This window comes from Elephantulus edwardii, unplaced genomic scaffold, assembly GCF_000299155.1.
Source record: "Elephantulus edwardii isolate Elephantulus edwardi_28Jun2011 unplaced genomic scaffold, EleEdw1.0 scaffold00052, whole genome shotgun sequence".
In the NCBI taxonomy this organism is placed as follows: domain Eukaryota; kingdom Metazoa; phylum Chordata; class Mammalia; order Macroscelidea; family Macroscelididae; genus Elephantulus; species Elephantulus edwardii.
Window position 1 is genome coordinate 3524821 of NW_006399802.1, and position 21181 is coordinate 3546001.

General features: G+C 38.8%; 2 protein-coding genes across 2 annotated transcripts in view; one reads left to right on the forward strand and one right to left on the reverse strand.

Moving 5' to 3' along the window:
* Positions 1-2615, reverse strand: part of TSTD2 (thiosulfate sulfurtransferase (rhodanese)-like domain containing 2) — a 24269-nt gene extending 21654 nt beyond the window's left edge. Inside the window, exon 1 of the mRNA XM_006886962.1 lies at positions 2590-2615. The gene's annotated coding sequence lies outside the window, so the exon portion shown is untranslated. The remainder of the gene's footprint in view (positions 1-2589) is intronic.
* A 522-nt stretch (positions 2616-3137) lies between these two features.
* The window catches only part of NCBP1 (nuclear cap binding protein subunit 1, 80kDa), a 44445-nt gene continuing 26401 nt past the window's right edge, over positions 3138-21181 (forward strand). The window contains exons 1-8 of the mRNA XM_006886869.1: positions 3138-3225; positions 9641-9729; positions 10308-10408; positions 11931-12087; positions 14235-14342; positions 14856-14977; positions 15880-15949; positions 16342-16557. Coding sequence (XP_006886931.1) covers positions 3192-3225; positions 9641-9729; positions 10308-10408; positions 11931-12087; positions 14235-14342; positions 14856-14977; positions 15880-15949; positions 16342-16557 — 897 coding nt within the window. The 5' untranslated portion in view covers positions 3138-3191. The remainder of the gene's footprint in view (positions 3226-9640; positions 9730-10307; positions 10409-11930; positions 12088-14234; positions 14343-14855; positions 14978-15879; positions 15950-16341; positions 16558-21181) is intronic.

Genomic DNA, 21181 nt, shown 5'->3' on the forward strand with positions numbered 1-21181 from the left:
ATCTTAAGCTTTCTTGGCTTCAGTGATTCCAAACACGTCAACTGCTGACATTTTCTTCTTCTGACCAGTGTCTCTTAAGTTTAGTTGTACTGTCTCCAAGGGAAGGTGACGTGTCCTGTAGAACTCCTGTGTAGATTATGTTTTCCTTTCTGGCCCGAGGGCCACAGGCCCGAACTATTATCCGAGGTGACCTTGCCCAGTGTGCAGCTTCCCTTCCACCCAGGAGCACGTTCTCCCACTGGTCCCTGACTAGACCTTAGAAAAAGACATCATTCTACCTAGGAAAGGTAGAGGTCAGCGAAAGAGAGGAAGACCCTCAACAAGATGGACTGACAGAGTGACAGTAACCAATGGACTTGAGCATGGAGGAATTCGTGAGCATGATGTCCTTTTCTAAGGACTGGTCCCTCCTAACAACATGGCCAAAGTATTTAAGACAAAGTTTCACCATCTTTGTCTTTAAGGAGCACTCTGGTTGCACCTTCTCCAAGACATACTTGTTTGCACTTTTGACAGTTTGTCCTCTTTCTCCAACATAACCCAAAGGCTTCGATGCTATTGTTGTGATAAATGTTGTGAAAAATACAATATTGGTTGTGTGAATCAATGAATGTGCAAATGAGTGAAATAGTAGTGTGACCAGGTGACAGGACCAGCTAATCTAGATCATGTAGCCAGAGAGGATTTCATTATAGACCTGATGTTTATGCTGAGACCTAAATGACAAGAAAGCAGCCATGCAAAGCTTCAGGAGTAGAGACTTTCCAGCAAAGAAAGAAATGAGTCTACATCACAACAAGATAAAGGTAAATAACCCAAGTGAAAAAATGGGCACAGGATATGAACAGGCACTTCATCAAGGAAGACATTCAGATGGCCAACAAACACATTAAGAAATGTTCAAAATCCCTAGCTCTAAGAGAGATGCAAATCAAAACAACTATGAGATAGCAACTCACCCCAGTCAGAATAGCAAAATTTAACAGAACAGCAAACAACAAGTGCTGGTGAGGTTGTGGAGAAACAGAAATACTTATTCACTGTTGGTGGAAGTATAAAATGGTGCAACCACTATGGGAGGCAGTAGGTGCTTTCTCAAAAAGTTGCAAGTAGAAATACCATTTGACCCAGTAATTCCACTACTGAGAACATACTCTAAAGAAATCAAAACGGTCACACAAAAAGATACATGCACACCTATGTTTATTGCTGTTTTGTTCACAATAGCAAAGCATTCGAAACAACCCAAGTGTCCATCAACAAATGAATGGATAGAGAAGCTGTGGTATATTTACACGATGGAATACTATGCGACATTGAAAAATAAGAAACTGATGAAATATTATGCAAAATGGGTGACCCTGAATGGGTGACATTATGCTGAGTGAAATATCTCCATCACAAAAGGACAAATATTGTATAGTGCCACTCTTGTAAAATGGGACTGACAACAGGGTTGAGTGAATAAAAGTGGATAATGTACACTGCACTGAAACAGATGAGGCAGAGAACTGTTTAAAAGGGATATATGATTAGGTATTATTGTCATGACAGGAGTCCAGAATGAAGGCTGCATAGTGGAGTGGACTTGGAGGGAGGGATTTTGTAACAATGAAGGAATTTTTCTTTCACTTTTCAAAGAGAAGAGCAAATTGGTGGGGTGGAGGTGGGCAGGGATAAAAGTGCAACAATGAATGAATGGAAATCCAAAGTCCCTGTAAACTTTCATTAAAATTAATTAAAAAAATAAAAAAGGGGGAAAAGAAACGAGTCTGACTTTCTAAGGTGGAGCCAAGTTCGTGTTACCGAAGGAAAAGAAATATTGAGGGTGGCTGAAGCACAGGACAACGTGAGAATAGTTTATGCTATGGAGTTTGTAATAAAAAGGTATTGAAGAATTTAAAGCAAAGCAGTAGCATGGTCAGATTTACTTTCTAAGAATATCCTTCTGGCTGCTGTGCAGGTAAAGACTGCAGACAAAGGCTTGAGGAAGCCAATAGGTTTTGACATTGGTCAGTGTGAGGTGACTCTGGGGGAAAGCAAAACTGTGGAGAGATGTGTGTCTATTACTGATTTGCTCTGGAAGTAGAGCTAGCAGGAGATACAAGGTGACTGTAATGTGGAAGTGAAGCAAAAGGCAAATTCATGAATGATTCGAACCTACATTTTGGAGTTAAGCAACTAGAATAGTGTCATTTCTTGAAATAGGTAAGCCTGAAGGAGCAGTATGTTAGGCTAGGAGATGAAACAAGAGAGTTGTATTTTAGAAATTTCATATGGTCTTGGACAAAGCAGATTAGCATGCGTAGGACTCAAGGCTAGAGATGGTCATATGCACAAACATACCCGCTACTACCCTACCACGACTAACTCGTTCCTTCTTAAGTAACAAAACTCGTAAGAACGAGGGGTGAGATGGCAACTCCCAGAACAAGGAGGATCATGCCAGGGTAAACCCTGCCATCGCCGAAGGCGGTACAGTTCGTTCCTATCCAGGGACCCCGCACCTAGGGCGGCCAGGCCCTGCCTAGCCTCTCAGCTTTCCCGAGGAGGCAAAAGAAGGGAAATAGAAGTTAAAAGAGTACATACCCGCCAGTCTGATCTTTTCTTGGGTCTCTCTTAACTGAACTGTGCCCGTTACCAAGTGTCACTTGTTTAACTTGGAAACTACAAGCGGGACAGTGTGTTTACGTGGGAACGGGCCGACGTCACCACGCTCCGGAAGTCTCAAGGCCATGGCGAAAGGGCTGCCGGGAAACCAGTGAAAGGGCTAGTGGGCGGGCCCGAGGCTGAGGCGGAGACGTGCGAGTCCAGCCCAATCCAGAGTGTGGCTCGCCCCGACCGGGCTCTGATTGGCTGGGGCGACTGCGCTTTCTGCGAGGCCCCGGAAGGACGTAGAGCGGCGGGCGGGCGGAGGAAACTGTCGAGAGGCGGGGAAAGATTTAGAGAGATATTTGCGTGCCAACCCGACGCCTGCCGCTCAGTTCGCTTCCACGCACCTCTTCTCCCGCATCGGAGCGCGCCCCGCTGACCTTTCCCCCTCGTGCTTCCGAGATCTGGAGTGAGCGAGTGCGCCTGCGCGCCTACGGGTCCGCGCGCTTCGCCGCTGTCCTCGCGCCGTCCGGCTGCTGGACGGTTCCTGCCGCGATTCCTCACCGGCGTCTCGGCTCCGAGGTGCTCCCGAAGGCGGGATGTCGCGGCGGCGGCACAGCGATGAGAATGATGGTGAGTGCGCCGAGTGTGACCGCCGATCCGCGCCGGGGTGGGCTCGGAGGTTTGACTTCGCAGGCCTTTGGGGCTCCAGAGAAGAGGACGGGACTCTTCCCCGAGGACGGGATCGCTGCCCCAGCCTCCCAGGATGGCAGAGCGGGGGTGTGGTCCGCTAAGGCGACTGCCTCCCGCTCACCACCACCCCAAGTTCCCGCAGATTTTGGGGAGCCCAGGTTTGACGGATTCCCGATCTCCCAGGACTCCTGATCTCTAAGAATTTGGCCCTAGGCACTTAGGTCTCTGCGCAGCTTCTTAGCAGCACCCACTTAGTAGCCTGAGGCTGGTTTAAACCCTTAGACCTTCACGTCCGAATGACCACGAAAATGACCCTGTTTCTCAAGACTGCTGTAGCATAGGAACAAAGCAGTGATTGAAAGATCAGATAAGTTAATATAGCCCGAGCTCTCTGCTCCTTAACCTTTATCTGATGTGTCTTCTTTCAAACTGCAGGGAAATGCTTTTGTCTCATCACCCTAAGAGATCGCAAATAAGCAGATCAGTCACTAGTCCTTTAAATCTTGAACTGGCTACAAACTTTATAAAATCGTGTAGGAGAGAGAGTCCTGGAAAGCTACCAGGAACGGTCTTAAGATGTTTGGAGTTCTCAGCTTCGTCTGAGTGGTTGTGCTCATGGGGAACATGATGTCCCCATTATAAAAACTTGAGCATTCTAGGGGTAAAAAGCCAGCAGAAGATGTTGACATCACACGGAAGCATTGGAAAATCAGTCAGGAACTCACATTCACAAACACAAAGTGACACCAACTGTAATAGTGCTAATAGTAGAATGTGGCATGATAATTGAAGCTCTACTTTGGAATTGGAATTCAGGTTACCTGCAAAACCCCCACCATTTGCTTTGTGATCTTGCTTCAGTATATTATCTCTTTTCCAATTTAACCTACAAAATAGAACAATGCTCTTTACATCTTTTAGGTTTTGTGAGATTTATGTGTAACAATGCGCATAAATGGCTCCTAGTGATGTGGTTGTTTTGGGGTCCTCCCCAACTCCTTTCCCTTTTAGCTGTAAATACTTAAGTAGTGATTAAAAATGGCAAATGTCCTCAGGGTACAGAAAATAATTTTACAGTGAGTTCGTGTTCTGCTTGGATATTGAAGCCATTTGAGGTAAGGGCAGAATCACATGTCTTTCACTGTCTCCTAGAAACACCAGATTTGTACAGAGCCGCCTAGGTGCTAACTTAAAGCAAGTGTAAGTGTGTGTGTGTGTGTGTGTGTGTGTGTGTGTGTGTGTGTGTGCGTGCGCGCGAGCCATCAAATCAGATCTGACAGGTACAGGAAGAGATTGTCCCTCCTTCCCCGGCAGAGCATCTGGTGTGTTCGAACCATGAGCCTCTGGGATAGTAGTTGCAGTTCCTTGCCACTAGGCCACCAGAGCTCCCCTACTTAAAGCAAATTTTAACACATAGCCTTCCTTTATAAAGTATGTTCAGGGCACAAGAAATAACTTTTGTGTACTTTGAATTGACTAATCGGAATAGCAGTCTGTTCGAAATCATCACTGGAGTTTAGAGAACTTGAGTCTCATGCTTCCCATTTTCTTTGTTCTTATGCTTTTCTCCACCATTTCTTCTTCTCTTCTAGGACACCCTTAAAATGTCTCTGTGAAAACACCCAGGATAATTAGAAGTATTTAGGATTTTTATGTGAATGGTTGGGGGGGGGACCCCACAGCTGTTGACAAGAGCATATAAGTAAGAAATTCTAGACAGGGTGTTTTGGTTTCAAGAGTCGTAAGTGTGAAAATTAAGGAAAAATTATTCCATTTTCTATAGTCTGTCTTATATTTTACTTAGAAAATTTAATAAAGCACTTGATTGTTAAATGTAATAGGAATACACCAACTGGTGCAACTTGATGTAAATAATTAGAGGTTTCTGATACACTTTTTTTATTCATTGCTGTCCTATAGAACTTAGTAACTTAGTGGTAAGGAGTTTTGGTGCCAACCCAAAGGCAAGTGGTTTCTCCCAAACAGCATCTGCTTTTTGGGAGAAAAATTAGTCGTTTCCTCCCATGTGATATACAACTTCTTATATGAGTTGGCTGCAACTTGATGGCGCTGATAAACAGCAGCATAGGCTTTATTTTCTCTAAGTTGACGTGCAGTGTAGCTAGTGATAGAGCATTTAACTACAAAGTTAACATAACAAGCAAACAAAATTTTTTTTAAAAATATAATTTTGTTGTAAATGTACGCAGCAAAACATGTATGAATTCAAATTTCCACAAATAAATTCAGTGACTGATAATATTCTTTGAATTGTGTGACCTTACCTTTCTTTTCTGAATTGTTTCTTACTTAAATAAAAACTCACTCTCCCCTAAGTTTTCTAACTATCTTTCACGTTGTTGTCAGTTTGATAATCCATATAGAGATGTCTTAAAAGAGTGTAATGTTCAAGGCAGGTGTTTTTTTGCTAGTTATGCTACTTTTTTGTTTCAAGACTTCTGGGATATTTTTTGTTTAAGGCTTATAGATAATCTCAGGCTATTTTGGGAGATGATGTGGCATGTAGTTGTATTTTACTGTGACAACTCTTCCTGTATTGGTAGGTACTATAGAGATGTTAAAAAATTAATAAAAAAAACCCTTGGAATTAATGCCCTTGTTCATGATGTTGACACAGATACACCATGGACTGCCAGAGATCTTTCTTGGAAGTAGGACAGCCAGGGGTGCTCCTTGGAAGCAAGAATGGTGAAACTTTATCTCACATACTTTGGGCATATTGTCAGGATGAACCAGTTCTTGGAAAAAGACATCAGGCTTAGAAAGGTGAAAGTTCAGCAAAAGAGAGGAAAGATCCTCACTGTGACACAGTGACGGGGGCCTGGAGCCTGGGAGAAATTAGGAGGATAATACTTGATTGGGCACAGATTCTAACTTTCGTTTATGAAGTCACTGTGAATTAGCTCAATCGCATCTAACAGCAATATATTTTCTTAAGGTTACACCAAATCCAACAAATTTATGAAATTTTAGCCTGTTTTACTCCATTTCCATTTCCTCATGTTCTGACCCAGGTCTTCCTGAGTTCAATATCCTGATACTGTCCTGAAGTTTAAATTATATTTACTTTCACCTCAGTCTCAACTGATGAGAACAGAACACTGCCTACCTCTAGCTCCTTCCTTTCTCTAAAATTTGTCCTTCATTATAACCAAAATAGGGGCAAGTGGGAATAGAGGGGTTGTAGTAGAAAAGTAACAATTGTATACATATATGGACATCGTATTTTTTTTCCTTAGAAATCCTACCCTTTTTTCCCTGGCAGTGTTGTCTCCCCTTTGTAAGCTTACTAGAAGGCCTGGAGGGTGGTTAGAATGACTGTAGTGTGATTCTAAACGGATTTGGGAACAAGCCAGCTGGATAGTTAATTTAGCAAGGCTATGGGGGTGGGATAAAAGGTTGGAGCCGGAGAGAAAAGAACAGATGATTGAGGGGCTTTTTTGTTTGTTTAAAACAGCTCTGATTTAGCCAGTTTTTCAGCAGGTCTGTTCCTCCAGCATAATTGGAACTTGGTTCTAAAGAGCTCCCTTAGTATGTCTTATCTCTAGAACATGGTTACTCAGCATCAGGACTGTTGATACTCTGAGCTGGGTTATCCATTCATGTTAGGAGTTGTGCCATGCAGTGCGGGGTGTTTTGCAGCATCCCTGGCTGCTCTTGCCTGATGTCTTCTGGAGGACAGAATAGCTTCTATTTCAGGATTTTGATGTCCTGGCCGACATTACATCCAATATGCAGTTATTTTTCAATAAGTAAATCCTGGAAAAGACCTTTGTGCTTAAAGTAGCCTCTTTGGATGATGGAATCATAATAAATCCTGTGATTTAAGCTTGATGTACATTTGAGAATAAAGTTTACTACCCACATTATGCCACATTTCTACAACTTTACGGATTATAAACTCTCTTATAACACAGCTTTCAGGCAGCGTACTCCTTTGGAATTGTCATCCCTTCACAGTTCTATCCATACCTGCTGCCTTTGAATCATTTATGACTCAGTCACCTTTTACCAGGTTTTCCAGGCCTGTAAACCTTTACAGGAAGTGACTACTTGTCTTTCTCTTTAGAAGCCACTGGTGGATTTGAACTGCTAAAATCTTCTGGTTGGTAGCACAACATGAAATGCAGTGAGCCAGACCTCCTTATCACAACTCTATCCAGTGGTTATTAAAAACAGTGTAATGATGGATAAAGGGGCTAACATGTAAAGCAGAATGATTTACCCTGTCATTTTAGAGTATTCCTGTCTGTATGACAACATTTTATGTGGTATCTGAAGATCATTTCTGTCATTTGAGATACTTTGTAACACCCCAAGCTCAGAATAGCAAGGTAGTATTTTATGAGTTACTGTCCATTTCACCCTAAATGTATCAGAAGACAAGTAAGTGATTATGAACTCTACAAAAATAGTTCTGATGCTTTGACTACACAGATCTGAAGAATGAAGTTAGATATTAGATAGCTCCTGGATAACCCTGTACCCAACTGCATATTTTCGTTATTACTACAGATTCTCAGCACAATTAATAGACTAGAGCTGATTAACCTTGTTACTTTTGTATCAAGGATTCTTAAAGCAAAATTTTTTCTTGCCAGTTATTTGAACAGTGCTTATGACTTTTGTGTATATGTGTGTTGTTTTAGTTTCATTGTTTGTGATAAACTGTATCCTAGTACTATCATTAATATCACAGGCCAGCAAAATACTGCTGAAGATCATCCAGAAACAACTAGAAAAGTCCATTCACAGGGAACTTCCAGAAGTTGAAGCTGGGTTTAGAAGAGGCCATGGCACTAGCAAGATCACTGCTAATATCCAATAATTCCTGGCTAAAAACAGAATATCAGAAGAATGTTGGTCTGTGTTTAATTGACTATGCAAAGGCCTTTGACTGGATCACAGCAAATTGTGGCTAACATTGAGAAGAATAAGAATCCCAGAACCCTTAATTGTGCTCATATGAAATCTATATCTAGACCAAGAAGCAATTGTCCAAATAGTACAAGGGAACACTTATATTAAGGATAAATCCTTTCTCTATATCTGTTCAATCTATATGCTGAGCAAATAATTGATGAAGCAGGACTGCATGAGGAAGAACATGACGTCCAGATTGGAGGAAGACTCAACAATCTGCACTATGTGTATGACACAGCCTTGTTTACTGAAAGCATGGATTGCATCTTAACATCAAGAATGCAGAATCCTTACCACTGGGCCACTGTACAATGTGATCATTTGATGGAGTAGGAAGGATTGAAACTGTTAATAATTTCGTCTTGCTTGGATCCATAGTCAACACCCTTGGTACAAGCAGTCAAGAGATAAGATATAATGTTTTGGGTAAGTCTGCTGTCAGGAATCTCTCCAAACTACTGAAGAACAATGATGTCAGTTTGAAGACTAAAGTGCACCTGATTCAGGCCAGGGTCTTTTTATTTACTTGCTGTACATCTGGCAGTTGGACAATGAATAAGAATAAAAGAATTGATGCCTTTGTCTTGTGGTGCTGGAGAAGAATGCTGAGTATTCCATTGTTGTTGTTGTTATGTGCCTGCGAGTCGCCTGCGACTCATAGCGACCCCATATACAAGAGCCCTAAATACTGTTCTATCCTGTGCCAACCTTGCCATCTCAAGCACACTCATTCCCACCACTCCACTCACAGAATCGATCCATCTCATCGAAGGTCTTCCTCTCCTGCACTGTCCCTCCCCTCTCCCAATCATGATGTCCCTCTCCAAGGACCAGTCCCTTGAGTATCCCATAGACTGCCAAAAACACAATCTGGTTTGTCTTAGAAAAAGTATAGCCAGAGTGCTTCTTGGTTGGCTCTCATACTTTGGACATTGCTAGCAGAGGCTGTTCCTTGGAAAAAGATGTCATGATTTGAATGGTAGAGGGCCAGCAAAAGAGACGAAGACCCCATCAAGGTGGGTTGCCACAGTAACTGTAGCAGTGGGCTCAAGTGTATCAGAGATAGTGAGGATGGCACAGGATAGGACAGGATTCAGATCTGTAGTTCTTAGGGTTGCTAGTAGTCATCCTCTACTTGACAGCAACTAACAACTACAGTACTGTGTAGTCTTGTTAAGTGCTATGGAATCACTCCCCAACCAATGGCAAGATCAATGCAGAGTGCAAAATGTTACTTTTCCTGCACCATTCCCATGATCAGTTGTAGATTCATAACATTTTCATTGGCTGATTTTCAAAAGTAGATTACCAAGCCTTTTTTCTTAAGTCTCTTTTAGTCTGGAAATTCTGCTGAAATGTGTAATAGTGGATTTGTCATATAATACTATTTTTTTTTTAATTACTGAAACAGGGGGACAGCCTCACAAAAGGAGAAAGACCTCAGATGCAAATGAAACTGAAGACCACTTGGAATCTTTAATATGCAAAGTAGGAGAAAAGGTCTGTACTGCAGTGGGCATTGTGTGGTGACCTTGGGGTTGTGGTTGATTCTGCTTTGATTACTGAAGCCAACAATTGTGACTAGGTTTTAGGTAAAATGTTTATTCCTATGCATCTGTATCCCAGATTGTGTGCATATTAAAACCCCTTAGATAAAGATAATTTCAAGCTAAATACTTCTTAGTAATTCTTATAGAACATGAGCTTAGAAAGGGCCTAAGGAATACTCCTCTTAATTGAGTAGTAAAGGACCAGCCAAGTCCTAGATACTTAAAGTGGTTTGTGGCATTATAAAGTGAATTAGTGAGATGGAATAGAGTACTTGGTGACCTGTCTTCCTAATACTTAATCTGCTATGCTAGATTGCCTACTTTTTCACGTCATTCTGTTTTCATGGATTTCTGAATAGTAGTAACTAGTTAAATTGACCTATCATAGTGCCTTCTGCATATGTACAACCTTTTAAAAACTATTATTATTTTATTATTATTATTATTTTATCATCATCATCACCACTTGGAAATTGTATTTTAATTCTCCAGTTGCTGAGTAAGTACAGTATATAATATCTTCTACAGAGTGCCTGCTCTTTGGAGAGCAACCTAGAAGGCCTAGCTGGTGTTTTGGAAGCTGATCTTCCCAACTACAAGAGCAAGATCTTAAGGCTTCTTTGTACAGTGTATGTATGCAAAAGATTTATGGATCCAGGTGATAATGTATTATCTACTTTTAAAGGCTTTGGGAGATTCTTCCTTCTGCAGGGAAATGTATGCAGATGAAATTACATGGATCCCACTGGTGATTCTTTTTTTTAGTAATAAATAAAACTAAAATTTAACATTTTCCATATGTTTTATTTCTTAGAATCTTACAATTATTTAACTTTTAAAATGAGAGAGTAGATACTTGAACATTCAGGAAAAAATTTAAAACATGCACATTTAAATAAATAGGTTCTTATCTTTTTTAACCAGTTAGGAAATCAGAGAACTAATCAGTTGGAAAACAGCCCATCTCTAAAGACTCAAGATGCTTTGCTTTGGAAACTGTTAATGTGCATACATTTTTCCTAACTTATGTTAGCTAATACAGTTATAAGCATTTTATTTATAAAGAAAGAAGAGTGGGAAAAGTTATTCAACCATGAAAACATGAAACCGTTTCTCTGATGAGGATAGCAACTTAGACCTTACTGGCGCAGTGAAGCACTGATCTGCTCTGATGTCATTTAAAAGTATTTATTAAAATGAAGGGTAACATTTATGCTTAATGTGTATTGGAGACAATGATTTTTATTTTTGTTTCTTTAGGACTTAAGTAATATTGTTTGGTTTGGGGAAATTTTGGTGGAGAGCTGATCACTGCAATGCAGATGATTTTTTTAAGCCCTAAATTGTCCCCAATACTCTACCAGATACCCTAGAAGAACAAAATAAAATCTTTTTCCTGCTGCATCATGAATTCTTGTTTGCTTTTTTCTTTGAACTAATACATAAAGACTTCCTAAAATAAGCAATATTTGCATTTTCTAAAAATTAAGATTGCTGTAATCCTCATCGCTATTTTCTCAATAGCTTTAATGAAAATTAACCTTTAGGGCAAGCAAATTAAAATGTAAAGAAAGTTTACTACGTGTTAAGGATTCCTCAGCTTAACTAATACTAACTCAGTTGAAACTAGTTTTAGTTCTGTATCTTTCTGAAACAAATAGTATTTTTCGAAGTAGAATTCTTGTCCTATCATATTGATTAAATAAGTTTAGAAATACTGAATACTGGATCCCTTTAATGCTTTCACTTTAAAGAAACTTACTTCAACCAGCATTTTCCCAGATTAAACTGTAGAAACCATTTCCTGTGAAAGTACTCTTGGGTTCTACCAAATAAAACTTGTAATTAGAAAAACTGGTCTAGTTTCAGTTAAACTTCTTTCAGTTTATTAACTGCAATTTTTGTGAGTGTTTTTGCTTTCTTTACTCTCGGATGAACTAACTAGAACTTAATGTAAAAATGGTGACATATCTTCTTCTCAGTGGCAGTTTTGGTTTTGGTTGTGTGGTTGTTTTTTTTCCCCAGAAAGACACATTTAAATGTAATATTGTTCCAAAGTGTATGAAATGATAAATGGCTTATATAATTTAAAATTCCGCAGCCTAACTCTGCCATAATTTTGGGTTTTCTTGTACTGGATTCTCAATTCAGTGCCCGTCTTTTACCTGAGAAGTTGACAATTTATACAACTTTGGTTGGACTACTGAATGCCAGGAACTACAATTTTGGTGGAGAATTTGTAGAAGCCATGATTCGTCAACTTAAAGAATCATTGAAAGCAAACAACTATAATGAAGCTGTATATTTGGTAAGTTCTTAATTTGGTTTGGTTTTATTTTAGGGAGCAGTATTTAAGTGAACTTCAGTCAAATCATTTCTTTTGAAATACTGTCTCCACTACTAACTCCAGCAGCCCCTCTTTAAACCATTCTCATCAAATATACCCAGGGCTCATTACTAAGTCAGTGGCTAATTTTCATTTTAACTACTAGTTGACCTCCAGTTAGCATACAGTTTTTTACGGTATCATTTCCTTTGGTTTCCTGCAGTACCACTTTTCAGAATCTCCTGCTACTACTTCTCTTTTATTCCTTTGTCTGTTGGGGGGTTTTGGGGTTTTTTTTAAACCAGTCATTTTCCTTAACCTTTTAAATATTTGTGTTTCTCAGGGTTCTTTTCTCATTTTGTGTTGTCTCTTCAATCACTCTCCTGGAATATTGGCAAAGCTTCAATGACTTTTATTTTTATTTTTTTTATACTCTTTTTTTTAAAAATTTTTATTGTATTATTTTTACGTGTACCATCAAATCAGATCTGACTGGTACAGGAGCTCCCTCCTTCTCCAGCAGAGCATCTGGTGACTTTTATTTTTTTATGATTGCCAAATCTTTAATCTATCTCAAGAGTAACTGTTAGATGTAGACTTAGATTCCAAATGTTACTTGAGTGGCTGGTAGCTATTTAGCTGGAACTCCCTAAATTAATTTCCTTTCCTTCTGTCCTCTCATTAATCCAAACAGTACCCACACAGTGGCCATTGTCTTTTGGGTAACCCGTCTAGAAATTGAGAATTTTTCTTCCATTTCTGCCTCATAGCTGTTAGCTCTGTTTCTTGGATATCTCTTTAGTTCATCTCTTCTCCTTTGCCTCTAGGATCTCTGAAATAGTACATACATTCCTCCTCATGTCTCTGTAACCTCTTACCCAATCTTTTTGCATGTGTTGTGATCTTTTTTTTAAGCTTTGTTCTGTTCATGTCAGTCTGTTAAAACTTCTCTTCCTTCACAGTGTCTACAGTGGCTAGTCTTAAAGTCCAATGCAGAGGATCCTTCAGTAGGATACAAAAAATACGTAGTAGAACTCTTATTCTTTTAAATGGATCCATAAATTGACTGTCATCCATTACATCTTTTAAATAATACACATGTGTTGGAAATGTCTAGACATATTCTTTTTGTTACTGATAAAAAGTATACAACCCAACACATTTGGATACCATCAGGTTTAGAATTAAATTGAAACTCCTTAGCCTGACCCTTTATGGTTGCCCCAGTATGTTCCTGTTTTGCCTTCCAGGCACTGGCCAGCTGTCTTTCAGGAGCCAGCCAGACACTTTCCAGGCACCAGCCAGGCGCCTTCCTGGCTTATCAGAATTACTTGTAGATTCCTGAACACACCCTTTTAGAATCCTTCTGTCTAAAATGTCTTCTTTGCTGTCACCTTGAGAAAAATACTCATCTTTCATGACCTAGCCCAGTTGTTACCTTCTTAATAATGCTTTTTACTCTTTTCACCATCATTCCTCAGCACTCTGCTTACCTTGTTGTATAGGCATCCCCCTGTGGGATGAGATCATGCTGGTCGGCTGCTCTGCGAACTTCTGTTTGGCAGGAATATTGCTTAGCAGTGGCACACAAAGAATACCCAATAAATACCTTTTCAGAAAGTCATCTTCATTTCTGTAGTCTAGCCAAACTTTCTTTATAGACAAATGGGAAAGGAGTTTGTAGCTTAAAGAAGCTAAGATACTTAGTCTGGTATTTAGTTCTTTGTATAATACCAGTATATTTCGTTCTCGGTGTACTGTAACACAGAAACCTGTAAAAGTACATAGCATTTTCCTTCATGAGGTATCTGCCACAGCTACTGATTGTGCTGTTGTAGCACGAAAACAGCCTTACCATGTAAACAGATGAGCATAACCTTCCCGATTAAGTTTACTTATAGACACTAACATTTGAAATTTATGTGATTTGTATATAAGGGTTTTTTTTAAGGCATTTTAAAAAAATTAAACCCTTTCCCTTTCTCATGCTTTGCCAAAAACAGCTTGTTAAATTTGGCCCTCAGGCTACCATTTTTCACATCTCTGATTTAGACCATTAAAGTGTTGCTTTGTTTTTTTTTTTTTTTTAGTTAACCAGTTTTAACATCAGAAATTATTTTATACAACAGGTTCGATTTTTGTCTGATCTTGTGAACTGTCATGTAATAGCTGCCCCATCGATGGTTGCTATGTTTGAAAACTTTGTAAGCGTGACTCAGGAAGAAGATGTGCCTCAGGTAAGAAGTTCTGAAGTTTGTATACACAGTCACAGAAACGTTTTGCTGGTATCCTTTTAGTGCAGTGTCTGGGTGCCCTGAATGGGTAAGAACTGTGTTACTGAAAGAAAGGTTGGTGGTTTGGACCCCCTCAGAAACACACCAGAAGCAAATCTTGATAATCTGCTTTTGAAAGGACTCCGTGATGACTGCCCTAGAGAGAGCATTTCTACTTTGAAACCTGTGAGGCCGCCATGAGTCACCACTAACTCCATAGCAACTAAGGAGAAAAAAGAACTATTAATAATAAGAGAAGTTTTTACACTGTAAACTCATAATATCTAAAGTTATACCAGCTGACATACTATGATAGGCTCTCAAGTCTAGTTGTATGTTCATTCAAATGATTATGTCTAATGAGATGCGAACATATATATCAGAAAAATTAGAAATGTTGTGCATTAGTCTCTTGTTTTACTTCTTATTAGCTTCCATTAATACATATCTTAAACTTACCTTTAAAAAATTCTTTAGGTCCGACAAGATTGGTATGTGTATGCATTTCTGTCATCTTTGCCCTGGGTTGGAAAGGAATTGTATGAAAAGAAAGACGCGGAGATGGACCGCATTTTTGTCAACACTGAAAACTATCTGAAGTAAGGGCATAGCTCGTAGTATTTTTTTTTTTTTATTGTTTAGTAAGGGATATCATTTATATAACTTTATAATTTGGGTTTTGTTGAATAAAAGTACATAATTCTACTTTTTCTTCTTTTTTTTTTCCATTTTATTTGATGATGTATTTATTCTCAAGCCATAAGTTTTTGTTTCTTCAGTTTCTTCTGGGAGATCTTTTTCTACTTTTTTTTTTTGTAATGCCATTGCTTTAATGTACTATTATTTCTTTCATTTGAGTCATATTTGACTCAATGGCACCTAAGAACAGCAGCAACTGATAAATAGGGAGCTCTGGTGGCTTACTGGCAAGGAACTGAACTGCCAATGCATAGGTACACTGTTCAAATCCACCAGCTGTTCTGTGAGAGAAAGATGGGCAGTCTCTGCTACTGCCTCTGAAGATCAGCTGGAGGGTCAGCTGTGAGTCAGTTCCAACTCAGTGGTACACAGCAACAACTGGTAAATACTTAGGTTATTTTTAGTCTTTTGTTGTGAAAAACAGTGTTACAGTAAATGTCTTTGTACATTTGTGGAAGTATATTTGTAGAGGGTGTAAATTTTTAGAACACTCATTACTGAGTTGAAATGTCTGAATGATTTAAACATTGACAGTCAAGTCAGAGTACTTTCCAAAGAGGCTATACTCTTTCAAATTGACTTGAGAGAGATGATACCAGTTAATCATTTTGCCAACAGTATATGTCTACATATTTCCTTATACTTGAAAATGTATATTATAAAAACTTTTAGTCTTTGCCAATCTGATAGGTGAAAACTGTCATTTAGTAGCTTTAATTTGCATTTTACTAATGATGAAAGCAACTGAGCATCTGTTCATGTTTTTAGAATTCTTAATGTAGACTGTCATTTTTGTGTTTAGAAGACGCCAAAAGACCCATATACCCATGTTACAAGTATGGACTGCAGATAAACCACATCCTCAAGAAGAGGTAAAGTGATTTCAGTTTCCTGTGATTCAGATACTTGGCCAACTCCTGAATAAGTTTTTATCTTTGTAAACGTACTCAGATCATTCCATTTAAACTAGTTCCCACATTTCACATCAGGACTGCCAACTTTTAATAGCTCTTGTCATATATAGTGGTGTTTTGACAAATATTCCCTTGGTCTCTGGATCAAGGTATCGTAAAGTTAAAGAGTTTTTAATTTCAGTGTCTGATTTGAGAAATATAAGCATAACAACCCAAAACAGATTGGCTGTTTCATTGTCCTATACTTAATTATAATTAAATTAGTTTGTCGATTTTAGAAGGTAATGACTTACGAAAATATTATTTCTTCTTGTCTGAGTATATACTATTAAAAGTTAATCTTTCTTCAGTATTTAGATTGCCTGTGGGCCCAGATTCAGAAATTGAAGAAGGATCATTGGCAAGAACGGCACATCCTGAGACCTTATCTTGCCTTTGACAGCATCTTGTGTGAAGCTCTCCAGCATAATCTGCCACCTTTCACTCCACCTCCTCACACAGAAGATTCCGTGTACCCAATGCCACGGGTCATCTTTAGAATGTTTGATTACACAGATGATCCTGAGGTATATTACAGCTAAGGGGTCCTACCAAAGGATCTGGACTCGATTGCATTTGCAAATTAATCTTGCTTGAATTATGTCTTTAAAAAATTTTCTTTTCCCACAGGGCCCGGGGGCGGGGGGGTGGGGGCGGGATTTCTTTTGTGTTTATTATCTAAGAAAGTTGATGATGAAATTAATATCTTAATTTAGCTAATGTTAGCCTCTCTTAAAGAAAAAAATTTGATTTAGTAAGTGTAAATAGATGAAACAGAAAACATAGTGTGCCAGTTAAGAGATTTTCCAGTTCCCTTGATTGGGGTTTTAATCTTTGCTTAACTAGAACTGGTTGTATGATCTAGATATGATGTTTGCCTCTCCAGGCTTTAGTTTCCTAAACGGCAAAGTCTACTTCAAAAAATTGTCATGAGAATGAAATTATAAACACACTTAAAATGCATAGATTTGACCCTGACATATGTGGATTTCTCAGTAATTGCTGCCTGTTATGAATTAGATTTTCTTTTTTAAAAAAATACTGAGATTTAGAGATTATTTTTCCCTTTCCATACCTCACATCTTAAGTTATTATTTCTTTTAAGATGATATTTAACTATACTTTTATTTAAAACTCCTAGATTACTATAAAGTGACTGTATAGCATAGTCTGTAGAGAATTGTGCTGCTAACCCGAAGGCCGTTCCTCTCTAGAAGTTGAAATCCACCAGCTGCACTATGAGCACAAGATAGGCAGTCTCTTGTGTGAGTGACATCCTCCAAACTCCTGCTGGAGGTTCAGCTCAGAGTTGGTTCTGACTCCATGGCAATGACTGACTTTAGATTTTGATACCTTTTTTAAAAAAAAAATTTATTATTAATTTTAATGCAAATTTACAGAGACTTTGGATTTCCATTCATTCATTGTTGCACTTTTCTCCCTGCCTACCCCTCTCCCCTCCCAGTACACTCTTCTCTTTAAAAAGTAAAAGAAAGAGGTCTGGGGAAGGGGCGGCCGGTGCCATGTCTGGCTGCGAAGGTGGTAAGAAGAAGCCCCTGAAACAGCCCAAGAAGCAGACCAAGGAGATGGACGAGATAAGGCTTTCAAGCAGAAACAAAAAGAAGAACAGAAGAAACTCGTGGAGCTAAAAGCGAAGGCCGCGGGCAAAGGTCCCCTGGCCACGGGGGGAATTAAGAAATCTGGCAAAAAATAAGACTGAGGCAATGATGAACCTTACTTCCGTTCTTTTTTAAAACATCTGGATTCTCTGCTGTAACATCTTTTACCACAGTGAAGAAGAAACCTTATGATGGTCCATCTCCAGTTCTCATTCAGCCATTCCAATCTTAGCTGTCTGTGCAGTCAAAGTAAATGGAATCCAGAATCCTGTCAGAATCTTCATTCTTCATTATGCCCAGAATTCTGTACCACCTGGAATTAAACCAACTCATTTGAAAAAAAAAAAGTAAAAGAAAAATTCTTTCATTGCTTTACAATCCCTCCCCCCAGGTCCATTCCAATATGCACCTTTTGTTCTGGACTCCTGTTAATGACAGTAATACCTAATCATATATCCCTTTTAAATGGTTTTCTCCCTCATCTGTTTCAATGCAGTATACATTATTTATCCCATATTTCTCAGTCCCCCCCCCAACTCCGATGTCAGTCCTGTTTTACAACAGTGGCACTATGCAGTATTTGTCCTTTTGTGACTGAAATATTTCACTCAGCACAATGTCCTCCAGGGTCACCCCTTTTGAATAGTATTGCATGCGTTCTTTGTTTTTCAATGCAGCGTAGTATTCCATTGTGTGAATATACCACAGCTTCTCTATCCATTAATTTGTTGATGGGCACTTAGGTTGTTTCCAACTCGTTGCTATTGTGAACAAAGCTGCGATAAACATGGGTGTGCATATACCTGCTTGGGTGATAGTTACAGTCTCTTTGGGGTATATTCCCAGTAGTGGAATTGCTGGGTCAAATGGTATTTCTATTTGCAACTTTTTGAGAAAGCGCCTCACCACCTTCCACAGTGGTTACACCATTTTACACTTCCACCAACAGTGAAATAAGGGTTCCAGTTTCTCCACAACCTCACCAATATTTGTTGCTTGGTGTTCTGTTAATTTTGCTATTCTTACTTGGATGTGATGTTATCTTATAGTTGTTTTGATTTGCATTTCTCTTAGAGCTAAGGATTTTGAACATTTCTTCAAGTGCTTGTTGGCCATCTGAATGTCTTCTTTAGTGAAGTATCTGTTCATATTCTGTGCCCATTTTTCAGTTGGATTGTTTATCTTCTTGTGGTACTCAAGTATTTTATAAATTCTAGATATAAGTCCCTTATCTGATGTGTCATTACCAAATGCTTTTTCCCAGTCTGTGGCTTTCCTTTTTACCCTGTTGGAGAAGATTTTGGATGTGCATAGGGATTTGATTCTTAGACGGTCCCATTCAACAATTTTATCTTCTAGTTGTAGATTTTTCAGGATGCTTGGAAGACTGTTTATGTTGTGGATTAGGACTTCTAGAGTTCTTCCTTTCAAGCTTTTCTTTAATGAAGTTTGTAGTCCTTGGTTTTAGTCCTAATTCCATGATCTACCTAGAGTTGGGTTTTGTGTATGGAGTGAGGTGTGGATCTTGCTTGAGTCTTTTGCAGATACTTTTCCAATTTTGCCAACACCATATGTTAAAAAGGCTGTCGTTTCCCCACTTAACTGATTTCATCTCCTTGTCAAAAATCAGTTGACCGTAGGTAGATGGGTTGATCTCTGGATTCTCAATTCGATTCCATTGATCTATGTGCCTGTCATTGTACCAATACCATGCTGTCTTAACTACCATAGCAGTGTAGTAGGATTTGAAATCAGGGGATGAGATGCCTCCTACCTTTTTTCTATTTTTAAGGAGTGCTTTGCTTTTTTGGGGTTTCTTTCCATTCCAAATTAAACTAGAGAATGCCTTTACCATGTCGTTGAAGAATGGGATTGGTATTTGTGTTGGATTGCATTGAATGTGTAAATTGCCTTTGGTAGCATTGTCATTTTCACAATATTGAGTCTTCTATGAGCAAGGGATATTCTTCCACTTCTCCAGGTCTCTCTTTGTTTCCTGTTGTAATATTTTATAATTTTCTTTGACTAGATTCTTTGTGCTTCTGGTTAGATTTACTCCCAATTAGTTAATCTTCTGATTAGCTATTGTGAAGGGTATTGTTTTTCTTAGTTCCGGTTCTGTATTCTTTTTGTCACTGTAGAGAAATCCAACTGATTTTTGTATGTTAATCTTGTATCCTGTTACTTTGCTGAATTGGTCAGCTATGTCCAATAGTATTCTTGCTGAATCTTTAGGGTTTTCTAAATATACTATCATATCATCTGCATAGAGGGATAATTTTACCTCCTCTTTGCCAATTTGGATACCTCTTATTACCTTCTCTTTTCTTACTGCTATCGCTAAGACTTCCAATATAATATTGAATAAGAGAGGTGAGAGTGGGCATCCTTGCCTATTTCCTGTTCTTAAAGGGAAGGCCTTTAACCTCTCCCCATTAAGAACAATGTTGGCGCTCGGGTTTGCATAAATATGTTTTACTGTATTGAAGAAATTCCCCTCTAATCCTGTTTTGTTGAGTGTTTTAATCAGGAAAGGGTGTTGGATTTTGTCAAAGGCCTTTTCTGCATCAGTTGATAGAATCATGTGGTTCTTGGTCTTTGCTTTGTTAATGTGATGAATTACATTGTTTTCCTTATGTTGAACCATCCCTGCATACCTGTTATGAATCCCACTTGGTAATGGTGAATTATTTCTTTGATGTATCTAGACTTTGATACCGTTTACATATATGTGTTGTTTATTTGAAAGCCAACTTGTTGATATCCACTATAACAATTAATATTAAAATACATCATTTTGATTGTAGTATTTGCAAATTCATATTTTTAACTGGCTTTATTTTTTTTTTATACCTCTACACTTTTATTAGCCAGGCAGCAAGCACTGTAGTTTCCGGATTAATTCTGAATAGAAGTGTACTTGGCTAGATAGGTATCCTACCTGTTGCTTAGTATTTTCCAGTCGGCACAGAGCAGGATTTTTCAGCCCCTGCTCAGTTAACATGTTACTCTGGGTCATTCCTTGTTGTAAGTGGTTTTCTGTGTAAGATCAAGACTATCTCTAACCTCTATCCGCTAGATCCTAGAAGCACTACACACTACCCTGACACTCAATTATGACAACCAAAAAGGTCTCCAGAGATTGCCAGATGTCACCTGAAGTGGAAATTTGAGAACTGCTGGCATTAGATATATTTATATAGTAACCTGTATTACTACTTGAGGTCAAATATGAGTTTTCTTTCCCCTGCCTTCATTGTTTGTCTTATGGTACATTTAGTATGAACAAATGAAAATTTAGTATCTGTATAATCCACTGTATCGAAAGGAATTGACAGACGCAGAAGAATTTCATGAAACAACATATGAGCAAGAGCCTATGGTGATGAAAGAAGAAGTTCAGGCTGCTTTGAAGGAAATGGCAAAAAATAATGCTCTGGGAATAGATGGTATACCAATTGACGTATTTCAGCTAACAGATGCTGCCCTGGATGTGCTCACCAAGTTGTGCCAAGAAATCTGGAGAACAACC